Source organism: Equus caballus, chromosome 6 (genome assembly GCF_041296265.1).
Source record: "Equus caballus isolate H_3958 breed thoroughbred chromosome 6, TB-T2T, whole genome shotgun sequence".
Taxonomy (NCBI): Eukaryota; Metazoa; Chordata; class Mammalia; order Perissodactyla; family Equidae; genus Equus; species Equus caballus.
The window spans coordinates 99,114,873-99,139,590 of NC_091689.1; the positions used below are offsets into that span (position 1 = coordinate 99,114,873).

The following is a 24,718-nucleotide window of genomic DNA, read 5'->3' on the forward strand; positions in this document are numbered from 1 at the left end:
CCTTAACTTCCAACCCTCCTCTATTTTTGAAAACAATAATAAATAAAATAGGGGTCTATTTTTAAATCATTAGTAAAATTTCCATAGAAATATGTTAATATATGCTTCCAAATAAACTGAACTATTTAGATAAGCTCCATCCAAAGAACTTTCTGCACCGACGGAAGTGTGTTCTAACTGCACTGTCCTATTGGTAAGCACTTACCACTACCGAGCTATTGAGTTCAAAAGTGGCTACTGAGCACTTGAAATGTAGCTAGTGGACAGAGGAAGTAAATTGTCACTGAGTTAAATGTGAATAGCAACATATGGCTAATGACTACTGTATTGAATTATTATAGTATTTAAAGACATCAACAGTGGAATATAAAATTTTTACATCGCCTAAATTCAAATTTTCACTTGGAGAACAAAAAATGGTCTTTAAAAACCTGCTGCAGCAGCAATTTCTTCATCAGTACTTGTCTCTGAACAACCAATCAAAGAAAGATTATATGACAGAATGTCCTGGAATAGCTGTTTTCGGCTAAGCGTATAATCTTGTGTATGTTGCCTAAAATAAAATGACAACACAGAAAAGATAATCAGGTACACATCAAAGCTAAATAACCAAGACTGTCTTTTAAATTATAAAATGTTCACAAATAAAAATTACTCACCACTGACAATCATCATCATTACATGTTCCTGTTAAATCAAAACGGCAGAAACACTGATCTGGTTCAACCATGTTACTATACGACACTGAGCTTAGGGGAAGTTTTTCCTTGGTTCGATAGTATGGACTAAATCTACGGAGAAGAGAAGAGGACAGGACATAAACACTCCCCACAAAGTTGAGAAAATTTTCATTTTTACTCTCAATTAAAATTTCTATACTTTGAGCTTACTATTTATCCAACTACCAAAATTAATTCTAGAGAACAACTAGAGTATCAAGTGATAGGGACAAGCTACTCTTATACCCATAACATAAAAGATCTGAAACAGAAAACAAAAAACAAAAAAACCCCTGTATTTTAAAAGTAGTGTTTTCTTCCCACTTGATAAAATGCTATATAATATTGTTATTTCTTGCACACGTTACCAGCCAATAAAAAAACTAGGGAAAAAGTCTATACTACCTGGTAGGCACTTTACAATTTTATGATTAAATCATACCCACTTAACAGTCTCCTAACTTCTAGAAGTCTGAAAAAAGACAACTTCACACAAAGTTAATCATCTGAGAATGTCTACATCAATTTTATGAAAGCTGGCCAATGTACGCCTTAGAGTAACAGTAAAATTAAAAAACAAAAATTAAAAATTCTCCTAAGACTCCAGTTACTTTTCCTAAAATCCCTAACAGATAACAATGCAGAATTCTCCACAATTCCCCCAGTGGCCAGAAATCAGAATCTGATAAGAATTAATAAACCCAAGTATGTGTTAAACTTTATTTCCTGATACGGTTAAAATCTGACAACAAGACACTCTACTTTTATTCTCCCTAAAAGGACAAGCCCAATTTTTCAGTGACCATGATTCAACATTTTTTGCATTATCACTAAATATTCAAGGTTAAAATATTAAGAACAAGAAGCATTCCTAAAAGGTTTATTGAATCTTTCTTTTATACCTGTAGGACTTAAACACTAGAAGAGGACTATGGTAGGGTCTAAAAGGACATGGCTTCACTTCTGTTGTTTTACTCTGTGCTGTTACAAAATCCACATCCACAGAAATCTCCTGCAAAAGAAAACAATCATTTCATAAGACAAGTAAGGTTAGGGTGAATTCTAGATTTTATAAAGAATACAAAATGTTCAGTTACCTGACCATGCAAAACCTTTTCTGTAATGCCTGTGGTGGTTTTTAAAATCAGCTGTTTTAAGCTGTCAGCTTTTGAATACAATTTTTGCAATTCACCGATTTTTAACCCTAGAAAAAGTTCTGGTTTTTCTACCGTATTCTTAGTAGGTTTGTTTATGCACTCTTTGTTAGGTGTATCTGTGTGCTTAAGGTTAGGTTTAGTAAAAGAATTGGATTCTAAGAAGGACCTTCTTCGTTCTCTGTTTGAACCAGATAAAATCTCATCATCAAGATCGTTTTCCTCAGTGTCCAGACTTAATTTATCTTGAGTGAGATCGTGAAGTGAGGGCTGAGGTAAAGAAAATTCGGGCTCCTCCTCCACAGCTGGAATCATGTTTTGTTGTTCCTTTGCTTTAAGGGCCCGAGCTTCTTTCAGTTTCTGAATTTTCAGGGCATATTCATACTCTAGCTTTTGTAACCGTCTTTTTTCCATAGCAATTAGTTCTGCTGAATGCTTTCTTGGACTTGATATTGGAGAACTGTCCAATCTCATCATTTTGTTCGGCTGGGGGAGGAAAATGACAAATATTTTATATTGCTATGATTTTATAAACAATTGTTGGTAAGATAATTGTACTATCCTACAATCAATGTCAACACTATAAAACTAAATCAATAATGAGAGTAAGAGTTTTACAAGTCTCCAACAGTTTTCCTAGCTCATCTATCATCTATGAAAAAAAAGGGCAAAACAAAAATAAATTTAAAAACAAGCTTCCAAAAAAATGTGGATGTCATTTAAAAGCAAAGCTTTAATCTTATCCTCCTTGAATATGCAGGAAAAAGCTTGAGTTATTTTATACATCTTACCCTCAAAAGTATCATAAAAACCTCCTCCTTTCCAAAAATAAAATATTTCTACAAATAACTTACTCCAAGGCGATCTTGTTCCAGTTTACGTTTTCCTATTTCTTTACTAGCCACTGCCTTTGCCCGAGCAAGCTCTTCTCCATACTTCAGAGTCAAAGCTTTCTTAATGGTAACACGCTGTTGAACTTTGTGAATCTGAAAATACAGGATAATTCTGAAAATGTAAATGTAAACCTTAGGACAGGAAATTTCTTCTTCTTAAACACAGCAGCTTTAGGGTATTCAAATAAAAAAAATATTCCAATATTAAGTGTCAATGAAGAATAATATATAGGTTACACATTTTGATGGCTTTGGTTTATGGGTTTCTTTGTTTTATAAAAAAGTGGCCCAGAAAAAAGTGTAGTAAACATGAAACTACAATATTTTAATTTAAAAAAAAAAGCATTACTTGTTCCTGAAGCTTCTTCAAAAACATTCTGTTGACACTGAGAATTTTCTCTGTTGCTTGAAGCTGTTCTGTAAGTTTTGTAATCTTTGTTTCAGCATTTCGAACAGATTCTCTCTTCTTGGCTTCTTGCTGTACTAGATTCTTTAAAACAGATTCATCTTTCATCAAGAGAATCCTAATTGGGAAATAACAAATTTCCTATTAATGTTTTTCTAAACTAGTGGACAAATACCATCAGAATGAAAAATCTACAAAGCAGTAGCTCATTTTTAAAAATAAATTTATGACATGCAGGTGAGAATTTAAAAAGATAGTATTTTCATATTCATCAATCACATATTCAAATAGACACATTTTATGAAAGCAACTATGAGTCTGATCTTTTTTTAAAAAAAAATCACTTAAGTCTGAGAAATGTGAATTACAGTTGAAAAGCTATTAATAGTAAATGTTCAATGTTGGCTGAATCTGACCCTATATGACTACTGAAAAATGAAGACTTAAGACAGAAAATTGCTGATTAGCTTCATTTATAAAGCTCCTAATATACACATAATCAAGCACATTCCCCCCGCCAAGACTGGCACCTGAGCTAACAACTGTGGCCAATCTTTTTTTTTTTTTTTCTGCTTTATCTCCCTAAATCCCCCCTGGTACATAGTTGTATATCTTAGTTGCAGGTCCTTCTAGTTATGGGAGCACATTTAATTAACCTAAAAATCTCTAACTCATTTTACCTAAAGCAAAGCAGGAAGAGGAAAAGGAAGTCTTAATTTTTAAACAGTACACAGTCATGCATTGCTTAACGACAGGGATATGTTCTGAGAAAGGCGTCGTTAGGCGATGTCATTGTGTGAACATCACAGAATGCACTTAAACCTAGATGGTACAGCCTACTACACAACTAGGCTCTATGGTCCTAATCTCATGGGATGACTGCCACATATGCGATTCACCATTGACTGAAATGTCATTATGTGGTGCATGACCACAGAGACGTAAAGTTTGGAACTGAGAAGTAAAACAGGACAAAAAAGACAAATTTATGGTTATAGATTTGCATCTTTTCAACTACTGAGTATTACGGCTAAAAAAAATAAAACATCTTTCCCAGAAAGATACCATATATTAACAGTTCCAACAACTGACGTCTAGAATGAATCATAAAGACAGGGAATATGTGATACAGAGGATAGCGAGTAGAAAGATATTTTAAAAACCTTTTCATTTGTTATGAAAGCTATTAAAGAAATGGAATCTAAATTAATTTATTTTAATCTCTTACTTTTAAAACATACACAAGACCATTTCTTACTGATAATTTTGGAGATCTGTGGTCACCACAGTATTTCATCTATGAAGCATTTTTTAGCACTCTCATATCAGGATGTGTCTTAACACTACTGCATATCAGACTAGCTAGTAGCATATTTTCTTAAACACAAAAATAATGGCACTTCTTAGATGTAATGAAATACGAAAGCACAAAGACAAATATCATTCAAAACTGAAGACATTTAAAAGGACTATTTTAAAACGTATTTTAGGGGCTGTCCCCGTGGCTGAGTGGTTAAGTTCGCACGCTTCACTGCAGGCGGCCCAGTGTTTCGTTGGTTTGAATCCTGGGCGCAGATATGGCACTGCTCATCGGGCCATGCTGAGGGGGCGTCCCACATGCCACAACTAGAAGGACCCACAACAAAGAATATACAACTATGTACCGGGGGGCTTTGGGGAGAAAAAGGAAAAACATAAAATCTTTTTAAAAAAAAAAAACGTATTTTATTTTGTTCAGAATACTTAATTTCCAATGTTTTGTTTGTAGATGGAGAACAGAACATATTTTTGTATACTTAATATAAAAGCGTACATAGTCACTATGTCCTTGAGCTATCTGTGATGCCTTGTAAAAACATTCCAAATTACATTCTTTTCCGTGATTTAAAAAAATAAAAAGAAGAGTATCAAGGTGGCTGTAATGTTAGAAATGAGGCTGTAAATTTCTACCTTTTTTTCTTTAATTAACTATGAATGGGTGAATTTTTGAAGCTTGTTTTAAAAACCATTAAATTACTTACATATTATCATTAATAATTTTTCAACATTACTCATCACTGTAATCTTTGTGTGTGTGTGTGTGAGGAAGACTGGCCCTGAGCTAACATCTATGTCAATCTTCCTCTATTTTGTATGTGGGATGCCACCACAGCATGGTTTGATGAGCAGTGGTATGTAGGTCTGTGCCTGGGATCTGAACTTATGAACCCCAGGTGGCTGAAACAGAGTGCGCAAACTTAAGTGCTACACCACCGGGCAGGCCCCCACTATAACCATTTTTTACTTCCAGATGTGAAGTTTGAGAATTGGTTAGTCAGTTACTAAAAACAGGATGGGAAAATCTTCCCATCTTTGCACAGAACCTCCCTCTTATATTTGTAATCTGAAAGGGGACTAGCAGAACAAAGCTCAGAAATGGTCATGTTAACTAAGACTATTTTGCTGTTCATCAACTAATGCTTTCAATGTTTGAAGTGGAAAATGTATACTCAATAATATGATGTAATTATTTCTGTCAAATATATGCTAATGGTCCTCATCAAAAGAAAAAAAAATTTGTGACTATGTATGGGGACAGATGTTAACTAGATTTACTGTGGTGATCATTCTGCAATATGTACAAATATCAAATCATCACGTTGTACATCTGAAACTAATGTTATATGTCAATTATACCTCAATGAAATAACTAACTCCCCCCAAAATATGCTAATAAATTCAAATGAATTCTATCATTCAACATGTTCATCTTGTGGGGTTTACATGTATTCTCAAAATTTTCAAACATCACTTGAACAACACAGTAATTTCAAAAATCACATAAGAAGTTTATGATCATAACTTAATATTCATACTTTATAATAACACCGTATTTGACCATGTTTCTTATTGAAGAGACTAGGTAATGACTATTTTCAACAATCAAGCCCATCCTTAATAATAAAAATATGCTTCCAAATTTCAAAAAACATTCCAGATGTTTTAAAGAAAATTCCAAAACAAGGAATTTCGCCAACGTTTTTAGCAATGAATAAGCCACATTTAAATCTGAAGGGGAAAACTCTCCTTTGAAGTCTCGGTATTTTTATTTAAATGATAATATTATTACTTTACGTAAATGTATAATTCAACCAAACAATAGCTTTTTATAGTTCTACTAAGTATAAAAGATTTTCTAATCATACAGGGTACTTATTATTGACATACACCACAAAAAGATATCCCTCTAATAGAGAAAAACTTAGATACGTGCAGTATTTAATCAGATAATGAGGCTCACCTATGTTTTTTAAGTTTTGCTTCTGCATCTGTAACCTGCTTAGTGACCATTGCTATTCTGCCAATCCCATCAATTTCCACATCAGAGTTTGCCGGGGATGATGAACCTGTCTTCAGCTGATCTGATTTAATCAAACGCTGTTTCTCACGACTAAAACAATCAATAAAGACAGATGAATTATACCAAAGAATAAACTGAAATTACTTTTCTTTAAAGATATATTCTATTTCATAAAGTAAAATTATTAATCATATTGACTAATAATAGCAATGATGACCAAGATGCATGACTCAAGTTGGCATTCAAAGCTGACAGTGTAGCTCTCCTCTGTAACAGCTTTTATTTTTTTCTAAGCTGTTTATATCTCAGTGCATCACTGTATTCAAATCTACATATGATTACCTGGCTCCTCCTCCAGTGTGAGTTATAAAAACATTAACTCTGCATCTTGGATAAAATCACCATCACTCAATTCCTAATGCCAATAAACTGTACACAGACTAAGTACTAAGAAAAGAGCACATGCCTTTAAAGCTAATTACACAAAATGCCACTTACTTAGCAATCTCTTCCTTTAACAATCTATATTCAATCTTCTTTTCTTCAGGCAAAGCTTCAGGCGTTCGCATAGGATCATTTTCTTTTTCAGATTTTGGAGGTACTTTTGGTTTTGAAGCTTGCTAGAAAATATTTGGACAACTAGATCAACAGTTTTCAATAATCCCAGTGCACACTCATATACCTAGAAACAACTGAATATCTTCATCATTATTTTCCTTTTCTAAAAAACAACAGTGGTTGTTAACCAGCAAATTAACTATATAATCCACTAAGTAGTTAAAACCTATAGTCTGAAAACAATTGAACTAAATCATATCTAAACAACTGTTGCAACAGGAATAAATGTTGTACTTAGATCATACACCTTAATAAAAACTTTTCTGGTAACATAACACAATTATAAAACAGTAAATTTCCTTAGTACAGAGGACAATTATCCACTCAATTTTACTCCTTTGAAAAAGGGACTAGTCAACTGGAAACAAAAATAAAGGGAATTTTTAATACTTAAATATATCTAAATTAATACATGCTTCATTATATAAAGTCTTAATAACACATACTTAAAATATTTCCACAATTCAATATATTAAAAATCTGTACCTCTGAGGTTCACTTTTCAGGAACAAATGAACTGTAATGATTTAAGTCATCTCTCTGTCTGTTATTACTGCACTCACCTCAGCGGTTCGTCTTGCTTCTTTAATCATGGACTCCAATCCACCAAAAACACTGTTTGTCGACTTGGAAGCCTCTACATCAGATTCACTGTCATCTGAATCATTCAGTGTTACAACCACTGATTTATGTTTTGGAAGCTGCAAGACAATACATCTGTTACTCTTGATAACAAAAGTATCTCTATTCTTTTCTTGGCTCTACCAGAATTAGCTGTGTGGCCTTGGCCAAGTCACTTAACCTCTCCAAATTTCAATCCATAAAAACAATGGGCTTCAAGTAGACAATCTATGGTTCCTTCTGGTTATATTGCCTAACTGACTTTGTTTTACTCCACCAATACTGTTTATATGCCAAAAACAAAATAGTCTATATTCTCAGTCTGTCTAGAAAGATACTACTATGATTGCCTTTGTCATTTAAATTTTCTTTTCTCCCATTTTCTATAAAGAACCATAACGTCATCTAATTCTTTTACAACAAAAGAAATAATTAATAATTCTACATAATTAGTAACAAAACTTTTTGGCTTTTGTGGTTATACAGAGGGTATAAGTGGACAAAGCTGGTCTACCCAAGAGAAGCAAGATTTCAACTTGGGTTTACTCCATTTATTTTACTTCAAAGCCATTACAAAGTAAAGCAGAAAGAAATGGTCATTTCAACCTCCTTAGACATTTACGAAATAAATTATAAATAGATATTTACTAAGTAAATTCTTCCATTACAGTATAATTATGAATTGGAAAAATATGAGCAAAGTATATAGATAGGGAAATAAAAAATACACAATTTGCTAACTGACTCTAGAATAGACAGAAAATCTGAACGGACCAATTTATAAAGAAAAAACATGAGGAAATGGCAAAGGAAAGCATCCCACTCTGATGAGAATAATGCTTCCCCAAAAACATTATCACTTAACTCTACCAGTTTTCAAGTGAAGAAGCTGCTCCCACTTTTAATAAAAAACAATAAATAAATAAATTTGTATTTACATATAAATACATGTGTCTATAAATAAACTAAGAGGTGGGGAACAAAGACAGTACAACTTCAAACAAATCTCTCTTACGCTGTTTGGGCAACAGTAGGATTAACTATTTTGTTTGTTTTTACCGAGATCACAGTTCGTGGAAGACGAGGTCCTCTGTGAAACTTTGGATTCTGTATCCTAGGCTGAGATACTGTATTAATACTGACTATCGATAGATTGCTTCTTGGCACAGGCTGTGAACTGTTCAGCACTGGAGGTGACGGTGGATCACTATTACTGGACGTTTCCTAAACAAGGAAGAGACAGACAGGAAACATTTTTAAATAAAAAGAAATCTGTCATCTTTAAAAATCTTGAGCAAATTAGTATCAGACTTATCCCTACTTTACTGAAAAGCCCAATGAATCCCCAAAAAGCAGAGAAAACCCGAGCTCCCCAAAACTAAGCTCAAGAGCACCACCTAGAGGTTTAGGGACCTAAATTACCTCTGGCTTAAAAGCTCTTTTATTCGCTAGAGATTTAAGCAGCTCTTCTCGAAGCAGCATTTCTTCCTCCTCTTCCTCATCTGCAAAAGGTGGTTTTGGAGGCTGTTCCGGATCTTCAGGTGGGAGAGGTGGTAAAGGTGGTGGAGGAGGTAGAGGTTCAAGAGAAACACACAAGCCTTCCACATAAGGCTGGCTCAAAGGTGGCAGAGACTAGTTATTTTTAAAAAAGAAGAAATAATAAATTAGAAAAAGGTAACTTTAGGTTATTACTTTAGCTTAAGCATAAGTGAACTAAGTATACCATAAATCCCAAAACTAATGTAGACTCCAATACTCAGCCACAAAAAAGAAATTTTTACAATAAAAAAAAAAATCAACAAATTTTTAAACATTTAATTTATGAACTTGAAAGTAATTACAGAAACTTCTCCATTCCTGTTCTTACCTTCATTTAGCATTCTAAAAGACAGAGAAATCAAATTTTAGAGTCTTTAGATGTTCTACTTTAGAACAAGCAGAGATATTGAAAACCAAGAAAATACAATTAAGTAAAAAAAATTAGAAACCAAAGGGATTCTGGAAATAGTTCAGAGTATCTTAAGAATTAAGCATTAAGAAGAATCACCACTACTCTCCTAAATCCTTGTGAAATGGCTTCTTAGAAACTATCTATAAAGAAAACCAATTTTACACAAATCCTTGAGTTTGGATATACTTTTGCTTCAAGGACTTTCCAGTATTTCTCTTGGCATTTAGCTCATCCATTCTCCCTTTCCCAAAAGAAAACATTTCAAGGAAGAAAGAAAAAATGTTTTGTCTTTCACTCTCTGCTCCAATATTCCCTTCAACTTAAGCTTCCTGGGAAGACACAGATGTCTACCCGGAACTGTGAAATGGCAAGGCTCCTTCTAACCTACTGAAAGAGACCCAGTTTGGTGATCTGCAGGCTCTCTCAATCTAGAAATAACTTCAGAACTTTTACTTTATGATTCCCTCACTTCCTCTTTTTTCTTCTTTTTTTTTTAAATGGGGAAACGGCAGCTCTTTTTTAAAAAGACAGGGGAAAAGAAATTAACTTCCACACACAATGCTTTCTTTTGCTGAACTTTCAAATTAAAAATAACTGTATTCATCAAAAGAGGAGAAAGGAAAGAATTATTTCTAGAAGCATCCTAATGTACTCAAATGCTAATTTCCAGAAAAGATAATCCAAAACAGTAGATAATTCTTATTCTGCTTTGGAATAAATTGTCTGAGTAGCAACCGGCTTAGAAGAAAGAATAAAACATGCTAAGCACTGAAAGAAAGTCAACATGAGACTAAAAATCAGTCCCAAAAAGTCTACCAAATACACTGCCTACCAATAAACAATCAACTGTCTATTCCTCAGATTTCATAGCTATTAAATTTGGTAAACAATTCTGATTTTTTAAGCTCTTCAAATCTAACCATCTTTCTCAAAACAAATTTTTCAAATCAAAACAAATAAAAGACACAAAGCAACAAAATGATTTTCTCAGAAATCATATCAATTCTCACTTACAGAAACCTGAGGTGGTGGAGGCAAAGAAATAGATGGTGCTGGAGAAAAATACCCCAATGAACATTCAGAGAAAAACGGTGGTTGCACTGGTGAAGGAGCTGAAAAAAATTTTTTTAAGAGTTTAATAACAGAAATACTTCAACAGGAATAAATAACTTATTATATGTTTGAAGAAATACAAATACATCTAGGCAGAGAGAAAATTAGATTTTATTAACCTCTAATAAAATCTTTAACTTCCATGAGACCGCCTCCATCTATTTAAAATTGTCCTTATATCATCATAAAGTCAGCCTTCCACTTAAGCTGACATTTAGTCCCTCAAAACTTTCCAGTTTGTTCCACTTTTCACCTAATGATTGGTCAGAGGAAATAGAAGAGGAAAGGCTAGAAATATATATCTAGTTTTACAAACATACTTTTTAAGGATTAATAAAACAAAAAATTCCCCCGGATCTGCTAACGTGCCCTAACTAAAGGAAAACAGTGATGTGGTAGCTCTATTCTTCCCTTCACGTGGAACAAAGAAAAGTGAAGAAAGGGACTATTTAAGCTGTATAGACAGCAAACAGGACTAGGAATGAGAAGAACTATCTATTGCATTTAATCAATAAAATGTACATCTTTTCACATTTTAATAATTGTGAAACACAACTGATGCATCTCAGTTAAACTCTTAGCATTTTTTCTTCCTTGGGAGCAAAAAAAAATAATTGTGCATTTTACCTTCAGTGGTTTCTTATGACTCAATGATATATGGCAGATCCAAAGACTACTCTTGCTACCCGATAACTATATAACCTTAGGTAAAAACTAATGTTTCTTCTTTACCCCAATTGTCTCACAAGTCAATACAGGTATTACCCATATGCCTTATATAGCTGACTTATGTCCCAAATGGTACTATTTGAATATACATTGGCCTTTAGGAAGTTTTACTTCTTAAAAATATAAATATCTGTAGCAAATATGGCAAAAGGTTAAATCTGACAGAGCTGAATAGAGAATATATTCTCTGTGTAATAATCTTTTACAAAATTCTTTTAAAACCATAGATCATAAAGTTATTTTATAGAAATAAAGAGTCAATAATAATCTCAATACTTGGGAACAGCAATGCATCATCTTCAAGAATCTGGAAATAAGAAAATTAAAAACTGGCCAAACAGAGTTAAATTATGACATGAAAACATAATATAATGTAAGATTATCAAACATCAGCCTAAAAACAATAACCTGAAAATTGTTTACCAAGCACTCTTGGTAAACATTACCCAGATCATACAGAGTTTTCTTTGTCTCTTGCCTAGACACATTGAAGTAAGATGCTACTTTTGATTTGGTCTCATGATATGACCATAGGGAGAAATATGGTGATCATAAGTAAGCGTTGCAGTTCCTGGAACGCCAACTGCATGTGGCTGTCTGCCTGAGTCGTATGTGTTTTCATTAGTGAGAGAATAGGTCTCTCACAGCCAATGACCTGAGTGTCAACTAAAGCAAGTCTCCAGCCCTCCAAGACAGAGCCACATCCTACAATGTGCAATCCAGCCGAGGTACAGCTTGACCAGTGCTAGCCAGCCTTTCCTAAGATGCCACTAGTGTCCCTTTCCGTCTCCAAATTCCTACAAAGTATCATCAACAGAAGGAGGAAGGAAGTCTAAAAGCAAGAAAGATTTCTTTTTCTGACTAAATCAGAAAGTACCTTGATATAAAGATACTTAAAGATCAAAGGTTCGATGTATTTTTTTTAAAGTGGCAGTCTCATCTTTCCCACAATCTTCACTTTTTAGATCAAACAGTTAACAGCAGAGTTTAAACACTGCCTTTTAATTTAAATCCTATCTAGAAAGGAACACTTGGAAATAAAAGCTAACATTACACATTTGAGGTTTACTCTCTAAGTATTTTTACACCAAATAATATCTCTGGTTGCATAATTCACCAGCAAATCTCACTTTCATTACATAGTTTTTTCAAGGTTTTGGGTAGCTTTGTGACCATTTTGTTTTTACGAAAATTTATGAATATGCAAATGTTTTAAGTTTTGGCTCATACCTGGAGAATTGGTTTCACTATCTGTATCCATAGCAACTTCTTCATAGTTATCATATTGATAAATGCCTCCTCCACTATCAGTAGGTTGCTTATCTAAGGATCGTCTCAGGTCAGGATCTGAAGACTAATTACACAAAATATTTTTTTAGTTTCAAAGCATTTTCTGTCTTAGTCTATTCTTAGGCTAGAAATGATATAAGGATTGACAGTTATCTTCTAGGGAACAGTAGCAAAAATCTTGGTGATCCAGTTAGACCTGCCTATCACACGTGAGTTGGGAAATTCAACGTACATTATAGGTACACTAGGGTTGACATTTTATAACTGTCAGACAGAAAATAAAAGTTATCAAATACTATCTATACAAATGAAATCCTCCATAGATAGCTGAGCCACTAAATCATCAGCTATTTCTCTGTAAAATAAGAAGACACCAAGTTCTTGAACACTTATGGCCTCTCTCTAAGTAAGAAACTAGATTTATTACTTATTTATTATTATTATATTTATTACTTAGATATTTATTACTTAGATATTACTTAGAATTTATTCATAAATTCAATATTTATGAATAAATTCAAGTTTTATGTTGTCAAGACTTTATTTAGAATATTTCAAAAGAATTCAGCAACATCTTAATTATGAATAAATTAATGATAGCTGAAAACTAGAAATTTAGTTAATATGTTTACATACAGTTTTCTTTTTTTTTACTTCTTATAATTTCACTTACAGAGACAGGTCATAACAAACTAAAAATTAGCAAAACCTATCCAGATAAATATGAGTAATGTGCAAATAAAATACTTTTCTCTAAAAAAAGATTCTATCAAAATACTTTTTAGAAATTCAACGCATGAATATTTATAAATTCCTTGCTTAAGAAGCAAACCTACCTCCTGACTCCCTACAATTAAAAAGCTCTTACTCTTCAATATTCCTCTATTCCTTTTTTTTCTATTCTTCTCCCCAAAGCCCCTCAGTACATAGTTGTATATTCTAGTTGTAGGTCCTTCTGGTTCTGCTATGTGGGACACCACCTCAGTGTGGTCTGATGAGCGGTGCCATGTCCACGCCTAGATCTGAACCATTTGAAACCCTGGGCCGCTGAAGCGGAGTGCGCAAACTTAACCACTCCACCATGGGGCTGGCCCCAGTATCCCTCTATTCTTAATAGTACATTCACAATTGTAGTCAAATTGCTCAGAATTCTGAAATGTGTCACTGCTAACAGAACTAAATCAATTGTAAATCTCCAGTTTACTTCCTGACACCATCCATAAAAGACAACTCAATCATTATCAATGACTTACACACAGTAAAGGCTCACAAATGCTTGATAACTAAATAAAGGAGCCACATGCATGAAAGCTATTACTATGTGATGATTTAACTTTCTTTAAAATAGTCAATACCAATTAATCATGACATATTTCTAATTCTACATGACTAAACAACAAAAAGCTAATGAACTTCTGCTCCTGTACTTGGGGAACGGCCATTTTTAGAATAAGTCCTCACTACAATTTAATCATCCTACTTTCTTCTAAATAGAAAATGATGAAAAAGCTAAAAGTAGACTTTGCTAACCATAATTTTAGTCTTTCTTTCATTTCTTCTATTTCTAATATCTATAACTACAAAAAAGTCATTCTCAATTATAACCTACGTTGCCGTCTCCCCAAAAGTTACTTATACAAAAGCCCTATCAAACACAAGAACTTTATACTTTTTTCTTAGTTGACTAAATTTATGAAGTAACACTATAAGGACACTTAAATTTGAGTAATTTTTTAAATTTATAGTTTTGCACTCCTTACTTTACTTCTTGATCTCCTCTTTCCACCAACTAATTTCATGAATCGATTGTACTGCTCTTCCTGATTTGAGAGATCTCGAATTTTTCTGATTTCTTCTTCTCTTTTCCTTCTCTCCTCTTCTTCAACTTGTTTCCGCTGATCCTCTTCTTTCTGTCTCTCCTGCTCTTTCTGTTGTTGTAGTTTCTTCCATGCCTTTGTTTGCTGCTTCCTCAATGCTTGTTTAGCTTTAAATTAAAAATACAAAAACATCAGTATCTATTAGAGTTAGAATTTCCTAGAGGACAAAAGAAAACAACAGCTTTAAAAATTCTTTTCATTATCACCAAGTCGTATAGACAGTTGCTCCTAAGTTCTGTTATTACAGGGCTGTCTTCCACTCAGGGCCCTATAAAGCCTCAAACTCAAAACATTCTGAATTAAAATCTAGAAACTATACTGATCTATGAAATCAAAAGAATTTAACAGAAATGATCACCTGTAGTGCTAACTTTTTTGGCCGAATGTGTTTTTGTACTGGTTTTAACTTTTTGTTGTACAGTTTTCATCTTAGTCAACTTTTCTTTGCTTTCTTTCATCACCTGCTGCTCTTTTTGTTGCCATTTTTTACTGGCTGACTGGAGAGCCAAAAGACGAAGCTGTAGTTCAGATAGCTCCTCTTCATCTTCACCAAGTTTCTTTAAAAAGAAGAAATAGTTGCAATTTTTAAATTCTATTATTTGACCTTAAACATTTCACCAAGTCAAATCTTGTATAAGATCAAAATTTAAAGTTAGTTTTAAGGCAAATATTTAAATGGCAAATATAAATAAAGGAAACTAAACTACTTACCATAATCCTACACCCTAGTTCCAACCCTATAATACAAACAGAAGATCAACCCATGGAGAGTGTGTGCCTACACAAGTGTGAGAGTTGGAGGGAAAGGTACAGCTGATGGAACAGGATGACGCAAAAAAGGGGAAAGTTAAGGGTTAGACATTATCATTTAACTGAACTTCCCAAACAAGAAAGAGTAACAATCTGATGGCAGTGAATGCAAGAAAGAATCAAACCAGGAGAGGTAAAGAATGAAGAATGAAGTGGTTCCACAATCATGTGATTTACTAGCCTTACAAGTAATACAGAGAACAGGTAAAACGAATGTCAAGATTCAAATTTGCAAACATTTTTTATAATATTTTATAATTCTTTAAATTAAAGCACAAAGATATGTAAAGATTTGCTTATATTTGAACATTACATGTTCGAAAGCTACAGATACTTATCTGAATATTTAAAATATTTTGAACACCCAAGATTTTTCTTCAGGGTAGCTAAAATAAGAAAATAGGCTAAAAGCAAATGTTTGAGAACTTTCATCTGATTGAAATAACTTCTTTTTAATTTTTTCTCTCTTTATTCTTTTTGAGGAAGATGAGCCCTGAGCTAACATCCGTGCCCATCCTCTTCTACTTTGCATGTGGGACATCTGCCACACCATGGCTTGACAAGCAGTGTGTAGGTCTGCACCTGGGATCTGAACTGGTGAACCCCAAGCCGCTGAAGCGGAACATGCAAACCCCACTGTGCCACCGGGCTTGGCTCCCACTCTACCTTTTCTTTGAGATAGTTTTTAAAATTAATCTATTCTCTACATTTTAGCAAAAATATAACTGAAAACATCAGGCAACTTAAGCAGAGGTTCTTAATTAGAGTCCATAAACTTGGAGGGGAAGAAGGTAAGGGGGGGTTCTTTGGCCTCCTCACCACTTGAAGTTAAATACAAAACTGTATATGTTTTTCTTTTATGCATATGTATGTATGGGGCGGGTGGTAGGGAATCAAAAGAGTCTAAGACTCCGAAGTCCCACTTACCTAATAACTTTCTTATAGGTGAATTATAATTTAATGTTTTCTAAAATCCAGTTATTTAATTCTTAAGCATAAAGAAAATAGTGGATCCTACTTATTGGGTTTACCTTCACATGAATTATTACAAATCTCCAACTGAACTACCATCACATATTTCAGTATTTCAGTTTACCCAAACGAGGATATAGTTGCCCTTTCTACTGTTGGGAAATACATGTAACAAATGAGCTTAAAAATCATCACAAGCCTTTTTTACTCTAAGTCACTTAAACATCAAATTTTACTGCTTAGTACTCAAGTTCTAGAGCAATAATGTCCAATATGGTAGTAATGAGCTATTTAAATTAACCAAAATTTAATAAACAATTTAGTTCCTCAGCCACACTAATCACATTTCAAGTACTTAATAGCCACATGTGGTTAACAGCTACAATACTGGAGAATATAGATACAGAACATTTCCCTTATTATAGAAAATCCTAAGGGACAGTGCTGATCTAGAGTTTAACTAAAATAAAGCTATCATCATTGCTTCACTGAGACTTAAAAGTCTTTGATTACTTCTTGTAACTACTCCTTTTGGAATGAAAGAAAGAAGCCACTGATTCTGTCACACAATTATATGCTACTTTATGCAGCTACTTGATCAGCAAGAAGAGCAGTGGACCTCATTCAACTCCTTGCTCAAACACTTAAGTCCTGTGTAACTTAGGGCAAGTTGCTTAATCTACTTGTATGTAAAATCTATATGTATCTTACCTCATCTGTAAAACAGATAATGTCACTTGACTTTGTGGAATTACTGTGAGGATATTCAAAACCATATATACATCCATATGCATGTGTGTCTGTGTGTGCATGTGTGTGTACCTGTAATATTATCATTCTTAAATTCAGGACCATATCTTTCCTAAAGCTCCTAGGCTCTTTGCATCATTTCATTTACTCATAAAAACTAGCTGAAATCTTTACAGAAGCAACTGTACATATTTCAGATCTCTAATTCAACAAAGAAAAGGCTTGGGTTATTGAGTGCTTAATGCTTCTGCACTTTATCCTGCTGAACCTCACAACAACCCAGAGAACAGATGACATCACTCATTTTGTAGAAAAGAAAACAGAGGCAAGCAAAGGCTAAATAGATTACACAAGATCACTCAGCTAATAAGAGGAGGAGCTAGAACTGGATAACAGGTCAAGGTCTGCCCGAACTCCAAAGCTTTCACACAGAGGATAATCCCAGAAATAGGAAAAGAAAATCTCTTGATAAAAATCAGAAGTTTCAAAACACAAACAAAAAGATCATCTACAGTTATATATAACACTTCTATTAGATATAATTTAATTGAACCCAGTGAAGATACTCCAAGACGTCTCTCCAGATTTTATCTTTAAGGCTTATGTTCAAATGAAGGTACAGCGATGATGAGAGAAAATGAGTGAAAAGCAAGACAGAATTTCCCTTTCAAAAGAACAGAGTAAAGCAGTACAACAATCTTACAGAGATATCCAATCCCACAAAGCAATATCTTACCTTTTCAGATAGAATATCTGAGGCACTAATCCTTCTTGTTAAATTTTGTTCTTTGTCTTCTAATCCTTTAAAATAAAACAGCATACTTTGAATACTCTAAAAGACAGCTACAATCAATTGAAAGTAAAATGCTATATAATATTCAGTAGTAATTATTTAAAAGGGTCTCATTTTCTCAATCTTTCAACCAAAAGGAAAGAATGCTGTTAGAGAGAATGAAAATCTGACCAAACTTTTCATATCAGCCTCATTTCTGAAAGTTATAAGGCAAAATGATTCAAAATATTAAATAATAAATTAAAACTGAACTTGGGTGACTTCTGAACTAAAACTAATTATTTCAAATAAGAACAGAATTTATGGAGTAGATAGACAAGAAGCAAAGCTTCATTACTGAATAGATAAGATACACTGATAGAATATAACAAGGATTATTTCAGACCGCTAAAGTTGAAATGAATTAAACATTCAGAGATTATACTGGATTTATGCATTAAAGAAATGGGGCTCCATTTAGCTAGGAAGCATCAGTAGAAGTAGGTTAAATATCAACAAAGTTAAGCCCATCCATATATTATTTTCAGAATTCTAGCCTTGTGCCCAGATTTCTGACGAAGTCATTTATAAAATTTTATTTATATATTATCTAATCTATGACAGCTCTACAAATCACACAACAAAGGTATAGTACATTTACAACAGTATTGAGGTAGACACTTGTGAAACCAGAACAGACGAAGTTAAAAACTAAGAGAATCTTCCTCAAGATGACACAACTGAAGATGCAAACTAGGATTCAAATTAAGCCTGAACTCCAAGCCTAGTTTTTTTTCCCATAGTACTGTCTATCAGTGTTCCAAACATCCTAATTTGATTGCTCAAGAAGGCCTACTGGTAAAAGAATAGGCAACTCATTCAATAAACAGAGAAATTGCTAATGAAGTACCCTAGACAGTATATAGAAGGCAACCACCAAATTTTGAGTTAGGTCAGTTCTGCTATAAGGCTTGTTTTGGAAATGTGAATTTGTTGCAACATGATTGATATATTAGAAAACAATCTGAGCATAACACAAATTTCACGTTTGCTTATGAGCAATTTGTCTCTGAGAAACACTAAGAGAATACAGAAAACTATACAGGTGACGTGAGCCATGTAGGAACACACAAACCCCCCACACCTTGATCATCGATCAGCTACTTCAGTTCACTGTGTATGTTTATAGACCATGCTCATCCACATCTGGTGTTATAACTTACTGTCCAATTTTAGCTTACCTTCCTTGATCCACTTCATAACTCACAAGCTGCAAATCTTTCACTTCCACAAGCACACTTTAGATCTTTTTCAAGGTAAACTGACATTTATTGTAGCATTCCAAGCATTTTCTTACCCATTTAATGTGTAAAGCTGCACTACGATTTTTATTGGGTTCCTATCTTTTTCCATGTGCCATTGACAAAGTCTTTGAATGTTGTTTCCCTAACTCCATTTTGCCCATAAGCCCTGTGGTTTATTGTGTAATTTTGCAGTGTAGTGATTTCTAGGAATGCCTATGTCACATTATAGCAAAACTGACCATACTTCAAAGAACACCAAAACAGTAATAACTATTAGACAAAAACAAGCAAGGAAATAAAATAAAGACATAAACAGACTTCCAATAATACACGGAGAAAGCATTCAACTTTTCTCCTACACGAGAAACCTATGAGTTTCATTAGGTCACGAGAAGCCTATTAGTTGATGAGGATCTCTCTTGTTTATAAAAGGTGGCAGCAAGCCCCGTTAAGGTAACATAGAGGCAAATATCCATTAAGCCGGCAGGTACCTTATGAGCACAAGACTACCTTAAAAACAAGCTCAAACCATAAATTTCAAACTATACATCTAACTTCACACAGAGATTATAAAAGCAGGTTATAGCCTAAGTGACCAAACATGTAGTTTGGCATTGTCCTACCACTGTCATGGGTATCTACAATAAAATTATTATTTTAATTCTTACTCAATACTTCCAAAATGAAAATTGGTCTTGCACAGTCATGCAGTATTTTAAAAATTATTACCTGGAATTTTAAACTGAGCTAGAAACAGTCATCAGGATATAGGCGTTAGTTAAAACCATAATTGAGAATACCCCAGGAGAACGGAACACGGACGACATCAACAGTTAAGAAATTACAAAGGAAAAGTAATTATTTTTTTTTAAAAAAAGGGAAATCAGAAAGTTATAAAAAATTCCAGATGTGTACAGTATCATAGAAACCTCAAAATTTCAAGATTTAGCAAGAAAAACATCATCGAATATAATAGATGTGTCTACTCCCTACAGAATATTCTTAACATTGTGCCCAGAGTGATCCTTTGAGAGTATAAAACAAATTATGCCAGTCTTTTGCTCAAGACCCTGTAACAGTTCCCATTTTACTCAGAATAAAAACCGAAGTTCTTATAAGGCTCTACATGACCTGTCCCAATCCATCATCTCTGACTTCTTCTCTCCCACTACTCATTCCCCTCACTCTCTCTTTAGTGGCACAGGCCTCCCCGTTATTCCCCAAATATGCCAGGTGTCCTTTTGCCTTAAGTGTCACATTACTCTAGTTCAGTGATTCTCAAACTTTCGCAGTTATTATAATCAACAGGAAGTTAGTTAAATACAGATTGCTGGGTCCTATTTCCAGAGTTTTCAATTCAGTAGATCTGGGGTAGGGCCTGAGAATTTGCATTTCTATCAAGTTCCTAGGTAATGCTGGTCCAAGGACCACAGTTAGAAAATCACTGCCCTAGCGATTTATTCTCTTTGCCTAGAAACTTCATCCCCCAGAGGCTGTTCCCTCACCATTTTCAAAGCCTTTGTTTAAATCTCACCTTCAAATTCAAACCTCTCCTGACCACCTGTTAATACTGCCAGCACACCTGTTACACCCATCCTACTTACCGTTACACCTTTTCTCTTTCCATGTCTGTTATTTACTCATCCTATTTACTGTCTCTGCTTCTAAAATGTAAGCCCATGAAGGCATAAATGACTATTCTGTTCAGTGATATATTTTTCCAAGAGCCTGGAATAAACAGCTCAATTTTCGAATGAAGAGAACAATGAAATAAAAAATGAATGAAAATAAAAAATGAATTTTGCAATTAGGTCAAGGTAACGTTGCCATGAGTAGTTTTAGTATCCTGGTAAGAGTAGAAAAGCAGATTGTAATGGGTTGAGGGGGAATGAGAGAGAAAATGAAGAGTCAGTGTGGACTAGCCTTTCCAGACAGAAGAGAGAATGCAAAATGGGAAGAAGGGAGTGTTTATATTTTAGGATGGAAAACTCAAATACGTTTATAATAAGAACCTCTTAAGAATAAGTGGTTAAAGATGAATCCGAATAAACAACAGATGGAGCAAGGTGAGAGAGAAGGTAGGAGAAGTTAGAGTCATAAACACAGGCTACAACAAAGTGGTCATTAGCAACAAAAGGGTCACTGCTTCCTTAGAGTGGAGGAGCTGAAGTGAAAATTGATATGGATATAAGATGACAGCCAGAAGTGAAGAGTTGGAAGCTGAGTGAGATCACCAGAAATAGGAGGCAAGCTCACAGGCTGACAAGAGGGATAAAGGTTGAGTAAAAGGCCTGGAAAAAATGATGGAGGTTGAGAAGAGTGGTTGAAAGAAATGGAAAAAACTCTGACTGATAATTTAAAGTTTGATGGCAGAGCTGAGAGTCTTGTTGAAGACTGGTGGGGGGCGGGGGGGGGGCAGGAATACATAAATAGAAACACTAATCAATATAATTTACTGATTCAGGTAAGTTTTAGCTTTTTTGGTTTTTCTCCAATACCTCTTCCACACTGCTGCCAGTTATTTTTCTAAAACAGACATCTGATCACATCATTTTCCTGCTTAAAAATATCTGATGGCCCACTGGATGTTTAAAGGAAACCTAAATCCCTTATCAAGACACCCAAGGCCCTTTGCAAGCCTTGGCAAACCTTCACAATCCCAACCTATCATTTTATAAATTTATATCCAACCACTGCCAGAAACACACCATATATGCCACATTGCACCCATATTAGATCAACTTCAATATCCTTTAAAAGTTCTTTGTCATTTCATCTGCTCATTTGGTACCTTGTGACTTCCCAAGTGGAAAAGACTCATTTTTCAAGACACACATCAAACATTTCCATCACTATGAAAACTTTCTAAATCCAGGTGGGGATATTTAATCCTTTGTGTTACTGCAGGCTTTCATATATAACTCTTACTATACTCTATGATAGCTATTTGTGTGTCTTTTCTATCCTACGGGGTTATACTTTTCAAAACTGCCTGTCTGGAAGCATTGTGCTAATTTAAAGAGGAAAAATCATGTCCCTGAGAATGTGTAACCAAAATCAGTCACCACTCGAGTGTGCAAACAAATTTACTTCACATGGGTGGCCCAGAAATCTTCAATGATAAAGTGGTCGCAGAGCAAAAGTCTACACAAGTCCCTGGCAGCAGCAAAAGTAAATCCTCTCTAGGGAATCCACATTTGTTCCAGGCCTCAAAAAGTTCTCACCAAAAAAATTCAAAGGAAAATGAACACTTCACTTAAGAAAAAAAAAACCACTAAACATTCAATAAAAGAAGGTACTAAACCTGAGAACAAAACAACTCTATGGTTAATATGTTTAAAGAAATAAAGATAAATATGAAAAAACACGCAGAGAGAAAAAAACCAAAAAGAATGACTAAAGTGATTTGAAAAACAAAATACTAAAAGAAAAATTGTAACTGAAATTTTAAACTCAATAGGTGGGCTTAAGGCCAATCAGACACAGCTAAAGAGAGTATCAGTGAACTGAAAAACACATCATAGGAAATTTTCTAGAATGTAGCATAGAGTTACAAAGAGATGAAAACTTAAGAGAAATTAAGAGAAATGGAAGATAAAGTGAGATGATTTACTATAACATATGGCTATACAAAGTTCCAGAAAAGAAAGAGAATGGGACATTTTAAGAGATACTGATAATTTTTCAGAATCAATGAAAATAAGCAAAACAAATCCCAAGCTGGATAAATAAAAAGAAACCTACAAATCATAGTTAAACTACAGAATTTCAAAGACAAAAGTAGAATCTTTAAAGCAACCAGAGAAGAAGATAGATTTCCTTCAAATTAGAAACTTTTAAGACTAATAGCTGACTTTTCAAAATCAACAGTGGAAGCCAGAAAATAACTTCAATATATTGAGAATATAATTAAACAATCAAGAATTCTAAACCTAGAAAAGTTATCTTTAAAAGAGGGCAAACAGAAGTAAGTTTTCCATCCAGCAGACATATACTAAAAGAAATGCCAAAAAACCTATTTTAAGCATAAGTGGTTTTAGACATAGATGAAAAAGTGAGCCAAGAAAGTGTTAAATATATGGGCAAAGCTAGGCAAATATTGGTCCTTGTATATCAGGGAGAGGGTAAAGACCTTGATTAACTTCAAATGTTGATAAAAATTCATAATTGCTAGAAGAACCAGTATGAGACCAGAAACTTAGTGCCTAACTTTCAAATTAGTAAAAGAAAAAAATTACATGAAAAATAATAATCAAAAGAAGCCCGAAAAAAAGAAAAGAAAATTAAAGCCAAATATCAGTAATCTTGGAAAAATGTGAATAAATTATATATTCTAGTTAAAAGACGAGACTGTCAGACTAAATTACAAATGAAATTCAACTCTATACTATATACAAGAGACATTTAAGACGTGAGAATACAGAAAGACTTAAAGGATGGAAAATGAAATACAAGGCATAATATACGTATCAAGAGAAAGATGGTGTGGCTATTAACAAGAGACAAAATAGTCTTTTAGGCAAAAACACTACAGATAAAGGAGGTCACTACATAATGAGCATAATGAGTTAATTCCCCAGCCTCAAAGTGTTTAAAGCAAAAACTGAAAATCACAAACCTACAATCATAGTTTCAGGTTTTAACAAACTTCTTAGCAATTGATAGACAAAGTAGATCAAAAAATGAAGATATGAACAATATAAAAAGCTTGAGCTAACAATCCATACATTCCTTCCAAAAACACACAGAACAGTTACAAAAATCAATAAATACTAGACAATAAAGCAGGTCCCTGTAAATATTTCAAAAGACTGGTATCACATACATCTCATTCTCTGATAATATGATTGACTTAGAAATCAATAACAAAAAATACAGCTAGAAAGCCTACAAGTTTGGAAGTTAAGAAACACACTTCCAAATATCATATAGGTCAAACAAAACAAAAATTAGAAAATATTTAGAAATGAACGAAAAAAACTTACACACCACAAACTGAGATGCAGCTAAAACAGACATTTCATAGCCCCAAATGATCTTAATAGGACAGAGGCTGAAAACTAACGAGTTTTAAAAGCTATGGACTTATTCCTGGTGAAATTAGGAAAAAAAGGGGGGAGGGGATATAACCTATAAATGACAGAGATAATAAAAAAGTGGAATTTGTAAGAATAACTTTTTATAAACTTTACTACTTACAGAAAATGGACACATTACTAGAAAAATACAGTTTACCTAAACTGCCTTAACCAGAAATAGAAAATATGAACAGTCAGTAATTTAAAACCTTTCCAGAAAAAACTCCATCCAGGCCCAGACACTTTTACCAGCACGATCTACCAGACATGCCAGAAATGACTCCAGTCTTAAACTATTCTAGAGAATAGAGAGGAAACCAC

The 24,718-nt window shown here is 33.8% G+C and overlaps 1 protein-coding gene across 2 annotated transcripts in view; it reads right to left on the minus strand.

The window, feature by feature from the left end:
* ZFC3H1 (zinc finger C3H1-type containing) overlaps nt 1-24,718 on the minus strand; it is a 50,826-nt gene that overhangs the window by 18,410 nt on the left and 7,698 nt on the right. For both annotated transcript variants that reach the window (XR_011440223.1, XM_014728654.3), the window contains exons 3-18: nt 17,980-18,044; nt 15,070-15,268; nt 14,595-14,818; nt 12,775-12,898; nt 10,717-10,814; nt 9,174-9,383; nt 8,811-8,975; nt 7,694-7,831; nt 7,011-7,132; nt 6,453-6,602; nt 3,116-3,290; nt 2,728-2,859; nt 1,817-2,359; nt 1,622-1,731; nt 660-791; nt 432-553 (exon numbers count right to left, since the gene is read on the minus strand). Coding sequence is in view for 1 of the 2 variants with exons in the window: in XM_014728654.3 (XP_014584140.2) it covers nt 432-553; nt 660-791; nt 1,622-1,731; nt 1,817-2,359; nt 2,728-2,859; nt 3,116-3,290; nt 6,453-6,602; nt 7,011-7,132; nt 7,694-7,831; nt 8,811-8,975; nt 9,174-9,383; nt 10,717-10,814; nt 12,775-12,898; nt 14,595-14,818; nt 15,070-15,268; nt 17,980-18,044 (2,709 nt within the window). In the remaining variant the exon portion in view is untranslated. The remainder of the gene's footprint in view (nt 1-431; nt 554-659; nt 792-1,621; nt 1,732-1,816; nt 2,360-2,727; nt 2,860-3,115; nt 3,291-6,452; nt 6,603-7,010; nt 7,133-7,693; nt 7,832-8,810; nt 8,976-9,173; nt 9,384-10,716; nt 10,815-12,774; nt 12,899-14,594; nt 14,819-15,069; nt 15,269-17,979; nt 18,045-24,718) is intronic.